Source organism: Barbatula barbatula (assembly GCF_947034865.1).
Source record: "Barbatula barbatula genome assembly, chromosome: 14".
Taxonomy (NCBI): Eukaryota; Metazoa; Chordata; class Actinopteri; order Cypriniformes; family Nemacheilidae; genus Barbatula; species Barbatula barbatula.
The window spans coordinates 12929253-12948591 of NC_136777.1; the positions used below are offsets into that span (position 1 = coordinate 12929253).

At 38.6% G+C, this 19339-nt stretch overlaps 1 protein-coding gene across 4 annotated transcripts; it reads right to left on the bottom strand.

The window, feature by feature from the left end:
• Positions 1 to 1009: 1009 nt before the first annotated feature.
• dctn1b (dynactin 1b) lies at positions 1010 to 18944 on the bottom strand. 4 transcript variants are annotated; one of them, XM_079472300.1, is made up of 29 exons: positions 18506 to 18944; positions 15860 to 16111; positions 15672 to 15750; positions 15547 to 15578; positions 11075 to 11095; positions 9916 to 10089; positions 9616 to 9813; positions 9316 to 9520; positions 9147 to 9225; positions 8828 to 8987; positions 8639 to 8743; positions 8273 to 8464; positions 7376 to 7486; positions 7141 to 7293; positions 6441 to 6601; positions 6132 to 6300; positions 5982 to 6050; positions 5695 to 5907; positions 5447 to 5608; positions 4682 to 4813; positions 4468 to 4593; positions 4239 to 4381; positions 3982 to 4148; positions 3491 to 3502; positions 3067 to 3179; positions 2781 to 2967; positions 2621 to 2694; positions 2365 to 2454; positions 1011 to 2275 (listed from the first exon to the last, which is right to left on the bottom strand). In XM_079472300.1, exons 1-29 carry the CDS (start codon positions 18536 to 18538, stop codon positions 2138 to 2140), a joined length of 3750 nt encoding a protein of 1249 aa, XP_079328426.1. In that variant the 5' UTR covers positions 18539 to 18944; the 3' UTR covers positions 1011 to 2137. The 4 variants fall into 4 exon arrangements, with proteins under 4 accessions (XP_079328427.1, XP_079328429.1, XP_079328426.1 ...); XM_079472301.1 differs by lacking the exon at positions 3491 to 3502 and having other exon boundaries at positions 1010 to 2275; XM_079472302.1 differs by lacking the exons at positions 15547 to 15578; positions 15672 to 15750; positions 15860 to 16111; positions 18506 to 18944 and adding an exon at positions 11830 to 11941.
• Positions 18945 to 19339: the final 395 nt, after the last annotated feature.

The following is a 19339-nucleotide window of genomic DNA, read 5'->3' on the forward strand; positions in this document are numbered from 1 at the left end:
TCAAGATGATGGCCTGCATAACCATAATCTTTTTCCTGTTAGTCACAACCACTGGTCGTTTCGTACACCATAAAGCTCTAAATGAATCCAAACAGAAGAACATCAGGAGTGGAAGTGGAAGAAGGAGAGCTATGGAGAATAGGAGAAAATATTTTTGGTAGGCTAGGAAGAGTATCGCAAACGGAGCTGCCCAAACAGCCAACGAAATCATGCTCGACTGCTTAAGCTTCATGCAGAAAGCATTATATTGAGGACAGGTCACTAACAGATATCGCTCCTGAGCGATGCAAACCATGAACACAATGTTGGAAATTATACCAAAGTAAAATATCAGAGAGGATATGTCTGTATTCATCGTAACTGCGTGCCCGGCATCATTCGTTGATTCTTTTGGCCGTCCAAAGATGTTGAGGATGTCGGATGCAAGAAGACTGATGAGGTAGACAGGACCAGCTTTTCCAGTCTTTGCCTGCATGCTCATGAGGTATATAGAAAACCCAATGGCAGGAAGCCCGATAGCAAAAGAGATCCATCGGATGATCTGTGAGATGTTGCCTACATTGACGGTGCCATTGTTGAGGGCTGTGTTATTATTATCCAATATGTTTGTGGTATCCGTAAGATCCAGAATCATATCGACTAACAAGATTTCCAAAAGGCGACTGATATATCCCAGTTAATCCACTTGGCATGGAGATGTTTACTGGTCTTCATCACTTCTAGTATATGGTTTTCGGATGTGTATGTCTTTACTGTGGTAGACAAAACTCTTTTATAAGGAGGCCCAGAAAGCGTGTGTTTATTCAAAGTAGATTTAGCTATCACATTTTTTGATATCTCTTTAGCAAACTTCCTGTAAGCTTGTTTTTGCTGCGTATGAATTTAATGCAAATGCATTCCATTTCAGTTTTAGCTTTGCAAGCAATAGTTTCAGTATCTCTTTTGACCCACAGACCCAAAACCTAGATGCATGAACCGTATTACAATAAATCACAATAAATATCAAATCTGAAGTATAGTCACCGGCTTTATTTATTATTTAATATGAGTCACATTATAGATATGCCAGCACATTCAACATGACTATTATCAACAGTCAGAATGTTACACAGTTCATAAGATATTAACACAATAGTAACAAAGCATACCGTTGCTAACTTAAGACCACTTTTAATACTGAGACCTCTGAGCAAAATACAACAGTGAAGGGTTTTAAATATCTCCTAATGTCCTTCTCTCCCTACAGCAGCATTCACTTGTTTTTCTCCCCCTTGGGACACAATCTTATAATTCAATCATTTATATTTTCTATCCTGGCCGGATTCGGAAAAAGATTGATGTGGCACATTTAAGCATCATAGGACAGTGATTATATATATCATTACTTATTAAGCATTACTTATTAACCAATATTGGATGTTTTCAAGAGGAATATCTAGCATTTGCTGTTAAGCGGTTGCCAAGATGTTTACATTGTTATGCATTAGCCAGCGCCACCAATTTTACACATGGTTTGAATTCTAATCCTGTGAGCTAAATAGTTGACGACATCAATTCAAGAAAAAGGACATTCAACCAGAAAAAAATCACACCAAAAGCTCTCCAAGCGCTCTTGATCTGCAAACTTATTGACTTCTTAGTACAGATTCAAGGGATATTTAAAGTGGTAGTTCATCCCAAAATAAATATTCTATCATCATTTACTCAACCTCATGACATTTCAAACCAGTATGACTTTACTCCTGAAGAACACAAAAGAATACATTTTAAAGAATGTTGTTAACTGGCCCCCATTAACTTGAATTGGTTTTGTGTCCATACAATCGAAGTGAATGGGGGCCAGTGCTGTTCGGTGACCATCATTCTTCAAAATATCATCTTTTGTGTTCTGTGAAAAGTCATACAGGTTTCAAATGACCAGAGGGTGAGTAAATGATGACAGAATTTTCATTTTAGGGTGAACTATCAGTTAAACGGCTGTAAAGCAACCAGAACAACTACTCAAACACAATCCGATTGCTTGAATGCATTTGCTTTAACTCATGATTTGGTTGTTACACTGTTTTATTGGAGATGGATTTGGTGTGAGCGTGTTTGGTTCTTGGATAGATGGAACTAATATGACAGCAAGGAGGCTTTAGGTCTGCAGTATGCGATGGACTCTCTGGAGCTGAGACTGTGAAAGGACCAGCCGATGCACTTGTTCCTGTCCTCGGGGGCAGGGCATCATCACACGCCCGACTAACACAGCATCTCCTTTCTTTTCCTCCTTTGCCTGAAAGCAGATAATAAGAATGAGAGCTTTGCAGACAGATGTGAAACTTAAGAGTACGGCGTTAGTTCTGATAAGATTCGTGTTCTCACCTTCACGAATGAAGTGCAGGGAAAGGTGGCAAAATCTGATGACGCTTGTGCACCAGGTCTCTGAGTCACCACGTGTTCAGCGACCTCATCCTACAAAACAAAGAGAAAGATTTCTTATAGAAAATACATTCAATCTTTTGGCAACCCAATCTACTGTGTTATGATCATGTCTTATGAAAACTAAATTCGGAAGCTATTTGTCTATTTGAATATATCTTTATAATTTGGTCTTTTCAGAATCAGATTAGTGGTTTACCTTAAGCCTGTCAAGGGTGTCTCTAAGTGACTGCAGTCTTGCCGTTTGCTCCAACAGCTGACCACTAGGACTCACTGTGAACAAAAACAACAATACAAACTGTTATAACCATACTTTATAGCTCTAAGTAACAAGTGTTATTACGTGCAATATGACAGACCTGGAGATTTTCCTGTGATGTCCACTACTTTAACGTTGGCGCTCATCTGGAGAAGAGTATCCAGCAGTTGGTCTGTTTTGCGGTAGAGGGCGCTAGATAAGACCTCAGGCCTGCAGCCCTCTCGCCAGCCAAGCTTTGGCACGTTCAGTGGAGGGAGAGATGCCAACTGAGCACGCATCTTTTCTGCCTGCGTCCCCCCCCCCACACACACACACACAGACAGTGAAAATAAATTCTTTGTTCCTTAATATAGATATGCGCTTATATCCGAGTATGAAGGAGAAACCTTCAGTCTGTTGTTCTGATTCTTCAGGTACTTTATACTGATTCTTTGAGCTTCAATCTGCTGTGTCAGCAGTGGAGAATCTAAAACTTGGACTCCTGCCGCTGCACACACACCTTTAAACAAACACACACACACACATTGAATTAAATGTAGTGAAGACGAGCGCCGCAATTCTCTAGAATGTCTGAAAGAGGAAGAACAAACAAGATGAATAAAAAAGGGTTACATAGTTCAACAGCATTCTGTTACACAAGAAATAGCTGATCATTCAAATATTGCACCATTACTATTCACGTCAGTCGCATAATACACGCAGAACACTGAAACCCTATAGGTCACAGGACAGATGCCATGAAAATAAAATAGAGATTAGGATGGAGGAGGAAAGAGACGGTGGAGAGGGGTTGTTGGATGTTACGTTTACCTTTTTGCTCCTCTAAAAGGGATACAAACAAGGGCAGACATTAGTTTACATTTGAAGAGATATGGTTATTTAAGTTTACTAAGGGTTAAATCGACTCAAAAATTGGCCTAGACATTTTCGGAAAAAAACCTAAACTAAATGAAAAATTTTAATGTAGCCTGAAATAAGCTGAAATATATATATATATATATATATATATATATATATATATATATAAATTAACATTATATAGCACAGCTTTGTATACTGTGCTAGGCTTTAATGGACTGGATTTGATGTTGTTATAATTGCTTCCAATGTTTCCTCATCTGTAAGTCGCTTTGGATAAAAGCGTCTGCTAAATGACTAAATGTAAATATATAGCAACCTATAAATAGTTTTTAGAAACATAAAAAATGTAAATAAAAAAGCCAATTAAGAATATAAATAGAATTAAATAAACTACAAACAAAACTATAATAACTGTGTTCATTTAAATATGTTTCTTTTACCAGCGGTTATGCCACATGTCACTATGGAGGCGATGCCAGATCCTGGACTACCTCTCACTCCATCCATGCCCTTTGATTGGCTGTTGATCCTCTGTTTAAGCTCCGCTTTCTCTGCCTCTAATTGGTCTATATCGGCTTGAAGAGCATCCATGGTCTCCTCAAATTCCCTGAGGAAGGAAACACAGCGTTTTTCAATTAATTCGAACCAATAAGACATTTTATGATGCAGTGTGCGATTTATCCATAAAACCTCTTACTTTTCCTTCTTTTTCAGGAGCGAATCTGTCTCATCCAGGATTGTTTGGATCTTCTCCACACGCTCATCTGCATCTTTAGATGAGCTGTCCAGCTTCTTCTCTAACAGACTGAGACGCACATTAGCCTCGCTCAGCTCCTCTCCCTAAAAATACGATTATTTAGATCTCAAAAAAGTCCTGAGCTTTCATATAGCCATGGCATGCTCAAGAATATGCAATTTACATCTACCTTTATTTTGAGGGATTTCTTGAGCTCTTTGATGACAGTTTCTCTGTCCTCGAGTTTGAGGCCGAGTCCTTCAGCGTCCGTGATCTCTGCTCTCAGGATGCCTGCCCTGACTTCCACAGGAGATGTCTGCAACACACACAACCACAGATACACGCGCAGATAAATACCCACAGGTAAACTAATGGACACACAGTCAAGACAGCTCCACTCTTACCCCATTCTGTGGTTTGTCTGAGTCATATTCTCCCTCCTGCATAGCAGTAGCCATCTTGTTCATTGTTGCTATGACAACACTGCATGACTGCCGCAGACACTCTTGGGCATTGATGCCCTGTGACCCATAGATCTAAACAAGAGATTCGACATATTTCACTGAGTTATATGCCAAGAAATTAACAACTCTTTTTGCTGTCAGACAGAAACAAATTACATAATTTTTTCATAAATCATTACTATTGATCAATTTTCATGTTTTGGTTTAAAGATTTTGTTTCAATGGTTTATTTAAAGATGTTTAAAAAAGCTTGTCAACTTTGACGATGCAGTATTTAATTATTTAAATAATAGTTTCACTTCCCTCAAAGTTACAGTTTTGGAGATATGTTTCTGCCCGACAGTGACGAAATAAGAAATGTTTTGCTAAAACAACATGAATCGTGTTTTAGAATCTTTACCAATATGCAAATAAAATCCCACTTCCACTGATGTAGTGCAAAAAAAAGGAATCTCATTGAATTAATAGGGTTGGAATATGTTGTTTTGAATTACATTTATTTTGATAAAAATGTTTTATAATAAATAAAAAAAATTTAGTATTAGTATAAGATGTGGACACATTACTGTAATCATACCAATAAAAATAACTACAAACAAAAAACCCTACTGTCCTACCATAAGACCTAATTAACTTATAAAAAACATAATTCATTTTTATATTACGTTTTACTTTTGTTTTAATGTAAGATTCTTTCAAACATACCTGTTCAGCTGCTTTGAAGGCCATATCTTCCGGTTTGATGGCAGGAAGTCCCTCGTGTTCACTGAGAGGGGCAATGAGCTGAGCGGCTGCTGCGGCTACTTCCTGCAGCACAGCATTGACCCAGGCCAGCTGTCTTCTGCTCTCTGCCAGAGTCTCACACACCTACACAAACACATTAAAGCTCAATTACACTGAGATTTAAACATGTTTTGTAGAATTCAGTGTGTAGAGTATATAAATGACATCACCTGTGGTCCAAAGCTGAGGGCAGCCGGGATGCCTGGTGCATCCGTGCCCGGCATGCGCCGGCGGATCTTTTTACAAAACTGTCGTATGTCACTACAGGAAGTGTCCAGATCCTTGAGCAGCACACAGAAGCTTTCCTCGTCCTGTCCTGCTTGTAAAAAGGCCCTCAGGCGCCCCACCTCCACTGCCATGCAATCCAGGGCACTTTGGGTAAACTACACACAAACACGTGTTTTAAATTGTGAGTACTTGTATCTGTGTGGTTATGTGTCCGAAGTGTGATTCTTACTTTGATGTGATCGGCTAGCTGCATGGTACAGTCCTCAGGTTGTTCAGCCAGATGAATACTGTAAAGGTGCTGAAACAAAGAACTGACGCTGTAAATATTTTGTAATTATGGTTTTTCTTTAAAGTCTACATTACGATACGTGTGCTATACCTGATAGTATTTAATAGCTTTGGTAAGAGGTTCCACGTTGACCGTTTCATCCAGCAGGTCTTTGTACAGGAGGTCTATAAGGAAGTCAAGGGAGCGCTCGTGCACGCTCATTTCAGAGTACAGAGAGCCCACACGCTTGTACACATCCACGCTGCACTGACTCAAAGCACTGCAGGACACACAGAGAAACATCAGTCTCCTTTTGCATCCTTCCAATGTCTATGGCATCACTATGCTACTGAGAATATTGTAATGTTTTGTTATGTAATGTTCTGATCAACCAGTGTGTTAAGGTTTGGTTAAACGTACTATTCATATTTATGAAGTGTTGCCTGTAGTAGTGTGAGAGAATAGATGAGTCCAGCCGCAAAACTGAGCTGCTCTCCAACAGCTCCTCTCATTCCAGCCTTTTGAGAGCAGGTCTCCGTCAACTCAAACTTCTCCTGCGCCTGCTTACTGATCATCTCCGCCTTCAACATACAAACATAAACACACAAACAACTTCAACAAGCACTTGTGTAAAAGCACATCTGGAACTGTGGTGTAGTGGTCATGACGGAGATGCAGGGTCGAGTCTGTCCTGATCCCATTTACCTACCTAAACACTTTCTCACCCAACTGTTCCATCAAAAAAATTAAAAAATGTCAAATAAATCATATTTTATCTGAAAATGATTACACTACAATATTTCGTTTTCACACACAGAACCTTTACAAGCCGTTACACAAGTACGGTGATGTAAAAGTAATTATATTATATGGGCACAAAAGTCAAACAAACATTTAAAAGTTTCTATTTCACATTCTTTTTTTAAATAAATTGATTACATATTATATTTAACATTATATACAACATAGTAATTTGAGTGGAAAGATATTCTAAATAAAAGGTTATGAATGCCTTGAGCTCCTTTTGCTTAAATGACATCACACATTCACTTATAAGTTACAAAATATCTGACATGACCATCTAAACCACATAATGCCGCTGTATCAGGGATCACGTCACCTTGCAGATGAGCCGCGGGATGAGCAGCAGTGCCAGGATGCAGTCATTATCTCCTCCGTGTTTCAGGAAGGACTCGGGCATAAAGGAGATCAACAGTGACACCTGTCTGTTAGCCTGAGCCACCTCAATTTTACGCAGCTCCATTTCTATAGCCTGTAAATGTACGTAAATGTAACAAGAGAAACACAAACACGCTATCTGTGAATGTAAAAAAACGTGTGCTTGTTGCGTTAACCTTGGCGTAGGCTTTGGTTTCTGCAAATTTGATCTTGAAATCGAAGATCTCAGCAGGCTGCTGTTGCTCTGTGCTGGCTTCCTGCTGGCTCATCAGATCCCTGTTCACCTCCTGCTCAACACACACACAACGTTTACCATAATAAAACACTGAAGGGAGATTATATTACATATCTCCAGAGGAATACAGTACAGCTGATCGCCAACTTGTGATGTAGATGTTTGATGTATTATAACGCATGGCATGCAGTCTTAAAGGATAGTTTACCTTCAACATGAAAATTCTGTCATCATTCACTCACCCTCTTGTTATTTCAAACCTGTATGACTTACTCTCTTCTCAGAACACAAAAGAAGATATTTTGAAGAATGTTGGTAACAGAAAACCGTCGGTCCCAATTGACTTGCACTGGTTTTGTGTTCATACAGTAGAAGTCAATAGGGAGCCACTCTTTTTGGTGACCAACATTTTTAGAAATATCTTCTTTTGTTTTGCAGAATCACACAGGTTTAAATTTGTAAATAAACAGGGTGAGTAAACGATGACAGAATTTTCATTTTAAGGTGAACTTTTGCTTTAAAGGGTTAGTTAAATGTAACATAACAATGTCATCACTTTGTACCCCACGTAGTTTCAAACATAAACTGTGTGTGACACCTTTTTATGTTGAACACGAAAGAAGATATTTTGAGAAATGTTGCAGTGTGTCCAAACATTGTAAGTCAATGGGGGCCAATGTGGTTTGGTTATCAACATCTGCAGAATATAGAAAGTCATATAGTTTTGAAATGACATGAGGGTGAGTAAATGATGACATTTAATTTTTGGGTGAACTATCTCTACACCTACATTGACCTTCTGGGTCATTTTAGCATAACAGTTTTATGAATGCAGTACCTGTAGATGTGCAGTGAGCTCTCTGTATTTCTGGATGGTCTGCTGGTAGTCTGCCACAGTTTCCTGGGCCGCCTCCACCCGCTTCTCCGCCTCTCTTATACCGGCAGCACCCAGATCCAACTGCTCTCTCAGCTCCAGCTCTGTCTCTCTGGCATTCTCCTGCAGCTCATCATTCATCTCATTGATGGCTTCCTACATCAGCACATTCACACAAATACTGCTAAACATACAACATGAAGCGTAGAAGACCTCTGCATATCCAGCTATACTGAATTTATGCATTTTATCCAAAGTACATTTTGGAATTCATTGTATGAGTCTATGAGACAGGATATACACACTTTTACACAATGTGTGATAGCTCACCAGATCTGTAACTGTTTCTCTGAGCTCTCGCACTTTCTCCTCCAGGTCCAGATTACGTTCTGTCAGCATCTCCACCATCTCCTCCGCTCCGAGGGCGGCATCCACCTGTCACACACATACTGTAGTGATCACTAATGTTCAAGTTCCTAAAAGGTAAAAACTCAGTAAGTTCTCTCAGTTTTGACATACTTGCTCTTTAAGCTCATCTATAGTTTTCTCAGCCATCTTCATTTCCTCCTGGAGTTTCTCTTTCTGGGATCTCAGTGCATCCAGCTCAAAGTTCTTCTTCTCCATCTGTTTTTGCAGCTTTGCGTGCTCTTGTTTCTCAGATGCAGACAAGTCACGCATCCTGGTACAACACATATTGATGTTACTGGTTTATTCATTTTTACAGAGCAAATCAACTCAAGTACCATCGCTGTATTGCTCCCTAAACTTTCTGGATAAAAGCGTCTGCTACATGACTTAATGTAAATGTAAGTACCACTGATGTGAAACACAGACTGACCTCACTAAAGCCTCCTTCAGACGTGCATTCTGCTCTTCTAACTGCTTTACATGGTAACTAGACGCTGCTCCATCTGAGCCTGCAGGGAAGATATTAGAGATGGTCATATGGATCATATTTTAAATCATTATGTTATGAACATGTCAAACTAGTGAAAATCTATTTGTACCCTTTTCCTCTATTTCATGTTTGAGTATCTCCAGGTCCATCGTCAGCTCGTCTACTTTCTCTTTAAAAGCATCAGCCTCCTGCTGCAGCGACTCGGCTCGCTCTTCTGCCATCTCTTTATCCAACGTGGCCATCTCAATGGCGTCGGCTGTATCCGCCATCTCCTCCATGTAGCGTTCTTTAGCTTCAAGAGCTTCCTTCGCCTCCTGTGAGGATGAACACAGCCAGCATCAGCATCCACAGAGGGACACTTCTTTTACAACAGGGTGTATCTTTTTTTGCGGTAAAACTTTTTTTTTACCTTCTTGGCCTCTTTGAGTTGTTTCTGCAGGTCATTTTGTTGTTCCTGCATCTTACTCTTCCACTCCTGCAGCTGCTCAAGCTGAATCTTGTGTTTCTCCAGCTCCTTCAGCTTGGCTTTGTCCTCGGTCCTCTTCATCTTCAAAGTCTCCAGCCTCTCCTCTAGATCCTTCACATTGGCACGCAGCATCTCCTCTTCCTGGAGAAGAGTGCATGTGAGAGAACAACAAAACTTTAAAAGTTAAAAAAATATAACCAGAACAACAATGTAACAGAACTAGAAGCACAATAAGCATCTGACCTTGGTGGGGCCTGGAATGGGTGGAGCCCCAGGTGAAGGGAGAGTTCCCACAGGTGAAGGTAGTACTGGAGCAGCCAGTGGGGTTTGGGCAGGTGTGCTGGGCTCACTGCTGCTCATCTCTCCAGCAGAGGCGGAGCCTGAGCCCACCTTCACCCCCACTCCTGTCCGTGTTTGCTGAAAGAGACACAGAGACAGAACATTGACGACAGACCGTGCTGATGCACAGAAGCAAAGGATTATGATGATAACGTGCAGAATTAAAAAAACATGACAGCCAAGGTCAGACGACGGAAATGTTTTAATGGTATTTTCTTGACTAGGTGTATTTCTGTTCAGATACAGTGTCCCCAACAATATTTGCCTGTTATATAAATACAGCCGTGGAAAAGATGAAGAGACCATTCCAAATGTCCATTTAATCAGGATTTCTAGATGTATTGTGGTCATTCCAGTCCAGTGTCTGAATTTCAACAAAATCAAACCTCAGGAGTGACAAAGTCATCCAAAAGCAATTTGAAAGACTGACAGCATGACGAGGAACGTTGTATATATGTTTAATAATAATATGTTTAACTTTTCCTAAATACATGTGCAAATACTGTTGTATTGCTTAAAAGTGAATATGAGCTTGTTTTCTCTGCAGAATTAGAGGTCTGAAAAATACATATTTTTGTTATCTTGACCGGTTTCTCCAGTTTTCATTTTCTGCAAATAGAAACAATACTTTAATGAAAATGTTGTCAGTAGTTTGTAAAATAAAACAAATTGTCCTATAAAAAAGCCTGTAAATAGAAAAAAAGAAACTGGTCTCTTTCATTTTTCTGTGACTGTTTATGACTGTATATGTATAATCCGTGAGGTCTTTCTAGACAAAACAAACATTTGCCTTTTTTGTTTTGAAATTCCCTCTTGGTCTTGATATTTATATATATATATTCAGGTCATTTACATTAATACTTTTTCGTTCATATTTTAAAGAACAACATAGCATCTTAATATTTTTTGGACGGGGTCAATCATATGCATACATACAAACACAAATATACCAGAAAGACTAGTTACCCAAAAGCTCCTCTCATATTAACATCTGCATACTCTTTTTTATGTTAACTAACCAGCACACATAGAAGTGACCTGTGGGCCACAACACTGAGCTCACCTTTGGCCTTCTGACCGTGGTCTAAAGAAAAAAAGAATCACAGATAAATGTAAGATATAGAAGAGGGAGAACACAAAAGATAAGTAAAAGAAACACACTGTTAAAGAAATATTGTGAGGGGAATCAGGATCTGTTGATAGCCACTGAAAATAATGTAGTTTAGCTAGATTTTATCGAAAAGTACTCTTGTAATGTCGGTGCAGAAAAACACAATATTTCTTTATACAAGAACGTTTCAAATGTGTGAACCTCAATTGTTAACCACCTCAGCATCCTGAATTCTGTCTCTAACACCATACGCTTCTGTTAGCACATAAGCACTCAAATGTGAAACCACTCTCTGTCTGCCGGTGAAACAGAGTGCCTAGCACCAAACCCTTTCCAACAAGCATGCACACAACAAATACACAAGGTCAGCTAACATCTGAATATTTAATAGTAGAATATAATGTAATATAACTATAATATATAATATAATTTATTTATACACAACTATTATATAACTATATATAATACTACAATGTAGAGATGTTTTATTAGATTAGTAACTGCATTGTACTGCAATAAACAATTTAATTGTATTGTCAAGTTTCTAACAATGCATATAAACAACATGTGCAGACATACTGAAAAGCCAAGAAAAAAATCCCTGAATCCTTCCTCATACATATATGCTTCTATATATATATATACAATAAACCAAAGGAGCATTCAGCATGCCACAAAAATAGCAAACAGACTGAAAATGTTTGTACCTTACGAGTGGTTGGCGTCTGTCTCATCATATTGACGATTGAAGAGTAAAGACACACACACGTGCACGCACACACACACCCGGTGCAGAGAAAAATCAGGGAGAAGGATTCAGTCACATTAACAGCAGATCAAGATGAGAGCAGACGATGCTTACAGCAAAGCCACAAACATACTCAAACAGCAATTGGGATGTGGTAGCCAGAAACAAACAAGCACACAAACACACGGTGACGGTGTTGCAGATAATCTCTGCTGCAGCTGAAATGACTGCCCAGTTCTCTTCAGTCTTTCTGCTGCAGGGTTTAAATCCTTTTTATCCTCCGAGAAGAACAGAAGCATCTGAACCACCTTTCTCTTACTACATCAACACCCTCCATTTTTACCATCCAATGGACAGTAGCTGTTTGTATCCATCTCTAAATCCCTCTTGCTCTCCCTCTATACTCCTATGCTCCGAGGTGCCAACGGCTGCCTAGCAAGTACATTACATCACTACACATACACCCCGCCCTCTAGACACAGAGAGAGAAAGAGAGAGAGAGAGCCTGTAACAAAAGGGTAAAAGAGGGGTGGGTGGATTTGCATTGATGGGAGTCTGGCCTGTCTCCTAGCAACGCTCCAGCAGTGTCTCTCTATGGCTTTTTCAGTCTAACGTATGTTAAAGAGTGTAGGCTGTCCATGCTAATTTGTTCTCATCTACCACATATTAAAGAAAACTTAAAAACACACAAACAAACAGAAAGTTCTGTATATGCTGTATAGACGTAGTGTTACTGTAGTGATTTCTACTCACTGCTACACTTGGGTATGTGCTTTTGTGACCGTAATGACAGTCTCAGATGCTGTAATCGTGCTAATGTGCATTTTAAGTGCACTTCTGCACTCAGTGGCAGTAGAAGCATCATCACTATTTGAGTATCCATTACAGAAAACACTGGAGGGGGGAAGATGGAGCGCTAGAGTAGAGAAACAAAGTGATGTATCACATTACAGATCTAAAGGAGACAATAGGATGTGAATAACAGAGAGATGAACAGAGGTGGTATATGGAGGAAATGTCAAAACAACGTAGACGTACAACTATATCTTTGTATATTTCAAATCAAGTCACATATTTTATACACACCTTATATTTATAAGACACACCAGCAGAGGTCACTACGATACTGGTTTGGATACACTCGCCAAATTCAGATTTGTGTGACTTGAAGAGATCTGAATGTGTTTTACCGCAGAAGTCTCTTCAAACTAGTATCTGTGTTTATTTATTGTGGATTCTATTTGTAGTTTATCTGGTAAATTGAAATTAATATGGTTAAAATACATCCCTGGAAAAAGATAAGAGACCACTTCAGTTTTGCATTTAATCTGCATTTCTATATGCATTCCTGTCATTCCAATCAAGTGTTTGTTAAATTCTAACAAAAACACAACTCGGGAGTGACCATCAAGTCACCCAACGGCAATGTGAAAGACTGAGAGAATGCAAAGACACATGAAAGCTGATTGAAAAGAACAAAAAATCTTTTTATTTCATCTTTTTTTACACTCTTTTTGAATACATGTGAAAACACGAGTATTGTGTTGTTTAAAAAAGAATTTTTCAGCAATCGAGTTCTGAAAATATAGATTTTTTTATATTTTAAATAACAAGTCGGGTTTTTATTTTATGCAAATAAACGTATAATGTATATTGTAAAAACAATATTTCATGTGAAATTTATTTTACCCAAAATATTTTACCCAAAGCACACCTAAACAGTAAATTCAGAAATACTGAAAATAAGTTTAGAGTGGTCTCATAATTGTTTCCAGAGCTGTATGATGCTAAATAAATCTGGACCGTTGTTGCTTCACTGTAAAAAAATATATTATACTAATATTTTATAATTATACTCGTCTAATAAAATTAATAACCATGTTGCCTTAAAATTAATTAGTTAATTTAACTTAAAAATATTAGTTAATGCAATGAATTTCTTGTTGTTTCTAAGTTGAATCAAGTAAAACTTTTAAGGTAACCAGGTCACTTATTTTTTTTAAAAAGTTGAACCAAAAAGTTGTGCAGTGTTCATACTGTTTCTACATATTGTTGATTTTTTAGCCTCTTTTGCATTATGATCATGAACTGACTATCATATACTATCACAAGACAACTTTTACCACTCTTCTTAAAGAGTGATAGTTGCTTTACGTTAATATTCATATACATCATAGCAAGAGCTCCAACCAATCTCTTCTTCCGAAGCAGACAACATCCCAAAATACTCCTGGCTCCAAGCACTGACAAACACAGACACTCACACAAGGGCTTTCAAGTCCAAAATCTCAGTGGTGATAGTTAATGCCATATGCTGCAGGAGCATATGGGTCCATATCCATAACCACAATCAACGATTTTGCCAAGCAAGCAAAACCACTGTATTGTAAAACATTGATTATTTATGATATTTTCTTCACAACCTTGCTAGGTCTTTCTCACATAAATGAACCAAACATACATATACCGTATGTTAAAAGCAGTCATTCATTTAAGAACATGGCCATTCAGACATCCAACTACACGAATACATTTACAAATAGAAACAACGTACATACAGTACAACCAGTTATCACAAATGTGCACAAACAGGCGCACAGTCGCACACACACATACAAAAGTAATGTGTTGTTCGTTTAATGCCATGCAGCACAGCTGTTTCATGTTGCCATCACTATGGAAACACAGGTTAGAAAAACATGCAGCACCTTTTTGGGTTTGGTTCCTCGCTACATCTCAGATGGAGGAGGAAGAGGTGAAAGAGTTTCATCAGTCAGTGTGCGAGTAATGAGGAGTGAATAAGGATCACAGTTTCTCAAATCTTATGAAAGTCTGAATAAGTGAATACATGCTTGTGTTAGTACAGGTTTAGAAAAAAGAGAGGAAAAGAAGAAAGATTTCAATCCTCCACTAATGTATATAAGAGATCAAATTTAAGGTTCAATCATGGAATCAGAAACACATTTGTGACATTTATGAAACAAAACAAGGAATACGTAATGTTGTTAAAAGATCGAGAGGCCAGTAAGGGTCAGACAGCGTTAATATACCCCCCTCTAGTGAAAAGACATGGTAATACAAAACAATGGAACATTTTATAATGCTGTACATCCATGGACCACCAACAGTGTGTTCACTGACCATCTGATGCATATTGCACACACATATGGTATGTGCTGAATAAAATTGTGAGCTCAGCCTGTCTTCCAGATGGCAAACTGAAACCCCTTTAATGAATGTCAGAGGTCCACCCATAGAAATGTCTTATCCTGGGCACCATGAACATAAGTTACCAGTCAGCTCATGTTTACAGGTACTGGATTGATACAAGCATATTAAAGCAGAATTTGACAAATAATTATCTTATGGTTAAACAAACAAAGACAATGAAGTGTATTCTGTTTTGGTTTCAAAATAAATCCTTGAAATAGTCCGAATAATGAAATCCTCTCACATTTTTGTTGATTTCTTCTTTTTGCACAGCACGTCGTGGATGGACGTGCAGTCTGTTATTATGATATTGGCTCTATAAATGTATTATTATTATAAATTATTCTCGTCTAAATGTGTGTGCCTAGGCCAGACTTCATGCCAACTGTCAAGTCTACATGAGACTAGACAGACAAGTATAAACACAGTCGCACGCATTAACATTAAGGAAACGTTCCTCACTCACCACTTTGTTTGTCTTTGGACTTTCAATGATATCTGAGAACAAAACACAAAAAGACATGATTATTATTTTAAGTGATAAATATGCTTGCAGGCAGTTGACTCAAAGTTGTGAACCTATAAATCTACCCCGCTTTAACATTTTGGAGGTGGCGGCTTCAGGGGTTTCAGGAGAAGTTGTGTCTGCACCATCTTCTACTAACTGGATCTGTAAGCGATAGATAATCACAAAGATTTCAGAAATCTCAGAAGATGATTTCCACATGTGCACCTGTCATTGTTTACATATAAACACGCGTAAATATGTGCGTGGGTACCTGTGATTGTCGTACAAATATTCCGTGGTTCTCCTGACAGGTGAAATATCGTTTTCCCTGAACTGTCCCGTCGTTCTTGCCTTTAGGCTTTTCCAGAATGACTCCCACCCATTTTCCAGTGGCGAACAGTGTGTTTCCAATATATGCCACGATACCTCGATGGCCTTTGCCGATCACCTCAACCAGAGAGCCCACCTTCACAGGCCGCCCGCCCCCGTCTGAACTCATCCTGCTGCTACCTATACTGGTGTTCTGACAACAAGAGAGAAAAACAACTTCTTATTACATACTGTTGTGAAAAACAAAAATTATTTCCACCCAATATTTCAATTCTGTCGTTATTTAGTCACCTTCGTGTCATTTTAAAACATGTATGACTTTCTTTCTACTGCAGAACAAAAATATTTTGAAGAATGTTGGTAACCAGCACCCATTCACTGGCATTGGTTTTCTGTTCATAAAGTGGAATGGAATGGGCGTCTCGAGCTGTTGATAACTTTCTGCTAAATATATATTTTGTGTTCTGCGGAAGTTGTACAAGTTTGAGATGGCAAGAAGGTGAGTAAATGATGAAAGAATTTTCATTTTTGGGCGAACTATACCTTTAAGTCCCCCTTGTTAGGCTATTCATTAGCTGAACCAGACCTTCATTATGTGTGCTACTGCTAGAACACAAATAGGAGCTATTTAGAAGCACTCAGACCAGAACTCGTAGACGAAAGACGCTTGTGACGCAGACTTAATAGATTTTTACTGCAGAAGACAGAGTACAGAACAGAGTACACACTATAAAATCTGATCCTAAGAGAACCGCTCTATTTCACCTACCTGTTTAAATACGTTTTTATAATGAGGTCCCAAATCAGTTCATGTTTTCAACTATACTAGAAATAAACAGTGGCTAAACCAAGTGCAATATTTTCAGTGTTCAGAATGCAGTTGACTATAATTGAAAAATGAATGTTCTTAAGTTACAATTGAACAACAGAAAGTGCCACAAATGATAGATATGACCTCAAGAACTATTCATATACTCACAGCAGCAATATGACATGTTGATTTATTACACAGAGATTTCAGAGTCTTTGACTGCTGGTACAATAACCTGTGTAATAGAGTAAAAGAGTTGTGACTCAGCAGAAACGTGTCTCTTACTGAGTCACTGAGGGTGAAAGTGTTGCTTTGTGTAAGGATGTCACAGCTTAATGGATTTTAAATGTGCTGGTGCTGCTGAACATTTTGAATGAAGTTAAATTCTCTAAGAAGGTAGCACTTATGTATCATGAGTAAACCAAATTCCTCAACTAAGTAAATGTTTGGAAAGACATGATATGCCAAATGTGTTATATGTGTATTATTTTCATTGTTATCTAAATGTTTGCACATGTCATGTCATCGGCATGTCAGTGTGGAAGTTCATATATGGAATATGGGGATATCTTCTGTTTTAGAGCCACACACAAGCTCTAAGAACCCATAATAAAGCTTTTAAAATAAGTAAATAAGCAAGTGCAAATTGCATGCCAGAGCATTACACGTATATATTTATTAAAACTAGGGTTTTATGTGCTGTTTAATGTTTCATACATGAGAAAGGGCTTAAGCTCTGTTACATTAAAAGTGCATATACTTGATGCCAAACAGACTTGTTAAGACGAAAGGTTTGGTTTTGATGATAAAGGTTCACCCAAATGACAATTATATTGTCATTTACTTATCCACATGTACTTTTGCCACACAATGCAAGCAAATGGGGACTAAAGTTGACATTTCCAGGCATTCTACATAACATCAGCTATGAAAGGGACAGTTCACCCAAAAAATTTAATTCTGTCATCATTTACTCGCCCTCATATTTTTCCAAGTCTGTGTTCTGATATTTGAGTATCAGTAACCAACTCCTCCCCCATTGACTCCCATAGTATTTACTTTCCCTAATATGGCAGTAAATGGGAGATGAGATCTGTTAGGTTAATACTGACATTTCTTCAAAAATCGTCTTTTGTGTTCAGCAGAACAAAGACATTTATGCAGGTATGGAACAACTCAAGGGTGAGTAAATGATGACAGAATTTTCATTTTTAGGGTGAACTATCCCTTTAAACACATAGTCATATGGGCTTGGAATTTATTTTATTTATGACAAATTTTTACTCTATTAGGGGTTGGATTTAAAAGGATAGTTCAATCAAAACATTTATCTCCTCCTCAGCTTGTGCCCAACATGTATAATTGTCTTTGTTCTGCTAAACACAAAGGAAGATATTTAGAAGAATTTCTTCCTTTGCGTGTTCCTTTAAGAATTTAAAGGATTAATCTTCTTCATTTCTACTGCTTAACATCATCAATATGTGGCATGTTTTTAGACATCTCAAAAAGTGCACTGCTCTATTGTTGGCATGCTGGAAGAGCTCAAATATACAAAACCCACACATTGCAACAGACTGTAGTTTTTACACAAGCAAATGCAGCAATTTATCCAAAAGCTGAGCCTTACACATTCCAGAAGACCCATTGATCCCACGCATGCTAACACACCTGCATGTCCACACTCATACAAACATACAAATTCTGCATTAAGCCACATACATTTATTCATATCCAGATCCGTGCTGGAGACACAGACAGATTCACTGTGTCACTCACCCTGCTGTAAGTGTATCTTTTTATCTGAGACATGCTGCCTCAGCGTCGCCGTTGACAACGGATGCCTTGCTTCAGCAACCACTGTAGTCCCCTCCACCTCCCCACCCTCCGACCTCTCTCTCCTTTCCTCTATCTCCACCTAACTCAAATAAAACCCATCACTCATCCCTTTGTCCATACGCTGAGTTTCAGAGATGTGCGGTGGGGTACAGCTCCTGCAGAGGCACGGACCCACAGAGAGGATGCAGACGGATACTCAACAGGGGCCTCGACCGGACGAGCGGGCTTACGTGTTTGTGGGAGTGCGACGTCTTCAGAACGATCACAGCTTTAAAATGAATGAGAGTCAGAGGTGTGTGTAGGTCTGACTGCTCTGTGTTGGTTGGTGAGAGAGAGCAGTGCAACTGCGGTAACGTCTGTGCTGCCAACCTTCTGCAGGAAAGTGAAAAAGGGAGAACTGGGTCCTAAAGCCTTCCATCAAGCAAATATTTTGGTGAAATGTGCATCTTCAAGAGTGCGTGATGTGTGACTACTACAAATGCACAATGTACGCACACATGTTTAGTTATCTATCTAAATAAGGACAGTTCTATTGTTTTTGTACACACCTTATTATAAATACTATAACCTAACCCTGAAAATGTATTAAAAAAACTGTATTTAGTGTCATACAAATGAGGACGTCCCCAAAATTTGGTTTGGATTTGTCAGGCTTTGCTCGCTTTTGGGCAAAGATTTGTCTCCAAAATATGTGCATACACACACTCAACACGTAGCATATATGTACAATGTAGCTATACTGCACTTACAATTATAGTTTATAGAAACCATACA

What these genes read in the sequence shown, in the direction of transcription:
- dctn1b (XM_079472300.1), bottom strand. Translation starts at nt 18,538, where the DNA reads ATGTCTCAGATAAAAAGATACACTTACAGCAGG. An exon ending in AAAGATACACTTACAGCAGG is followed by an intron (nt 16,112 to 18,505) that starts GTGAGTGACACA and finishes TCTTGTTGTCAG; the next exon opens with AACACCAGTATAGGTAGCAG. An exon ending in GAGAAACAGTTACAGATCTG is followed by an intron (nt 8,465 to 8,638) that starts GTGAGCTATCAC and finishes GTGCTGATGTAG; the next exon opens with GAAGCCATCAATGAGATGAA.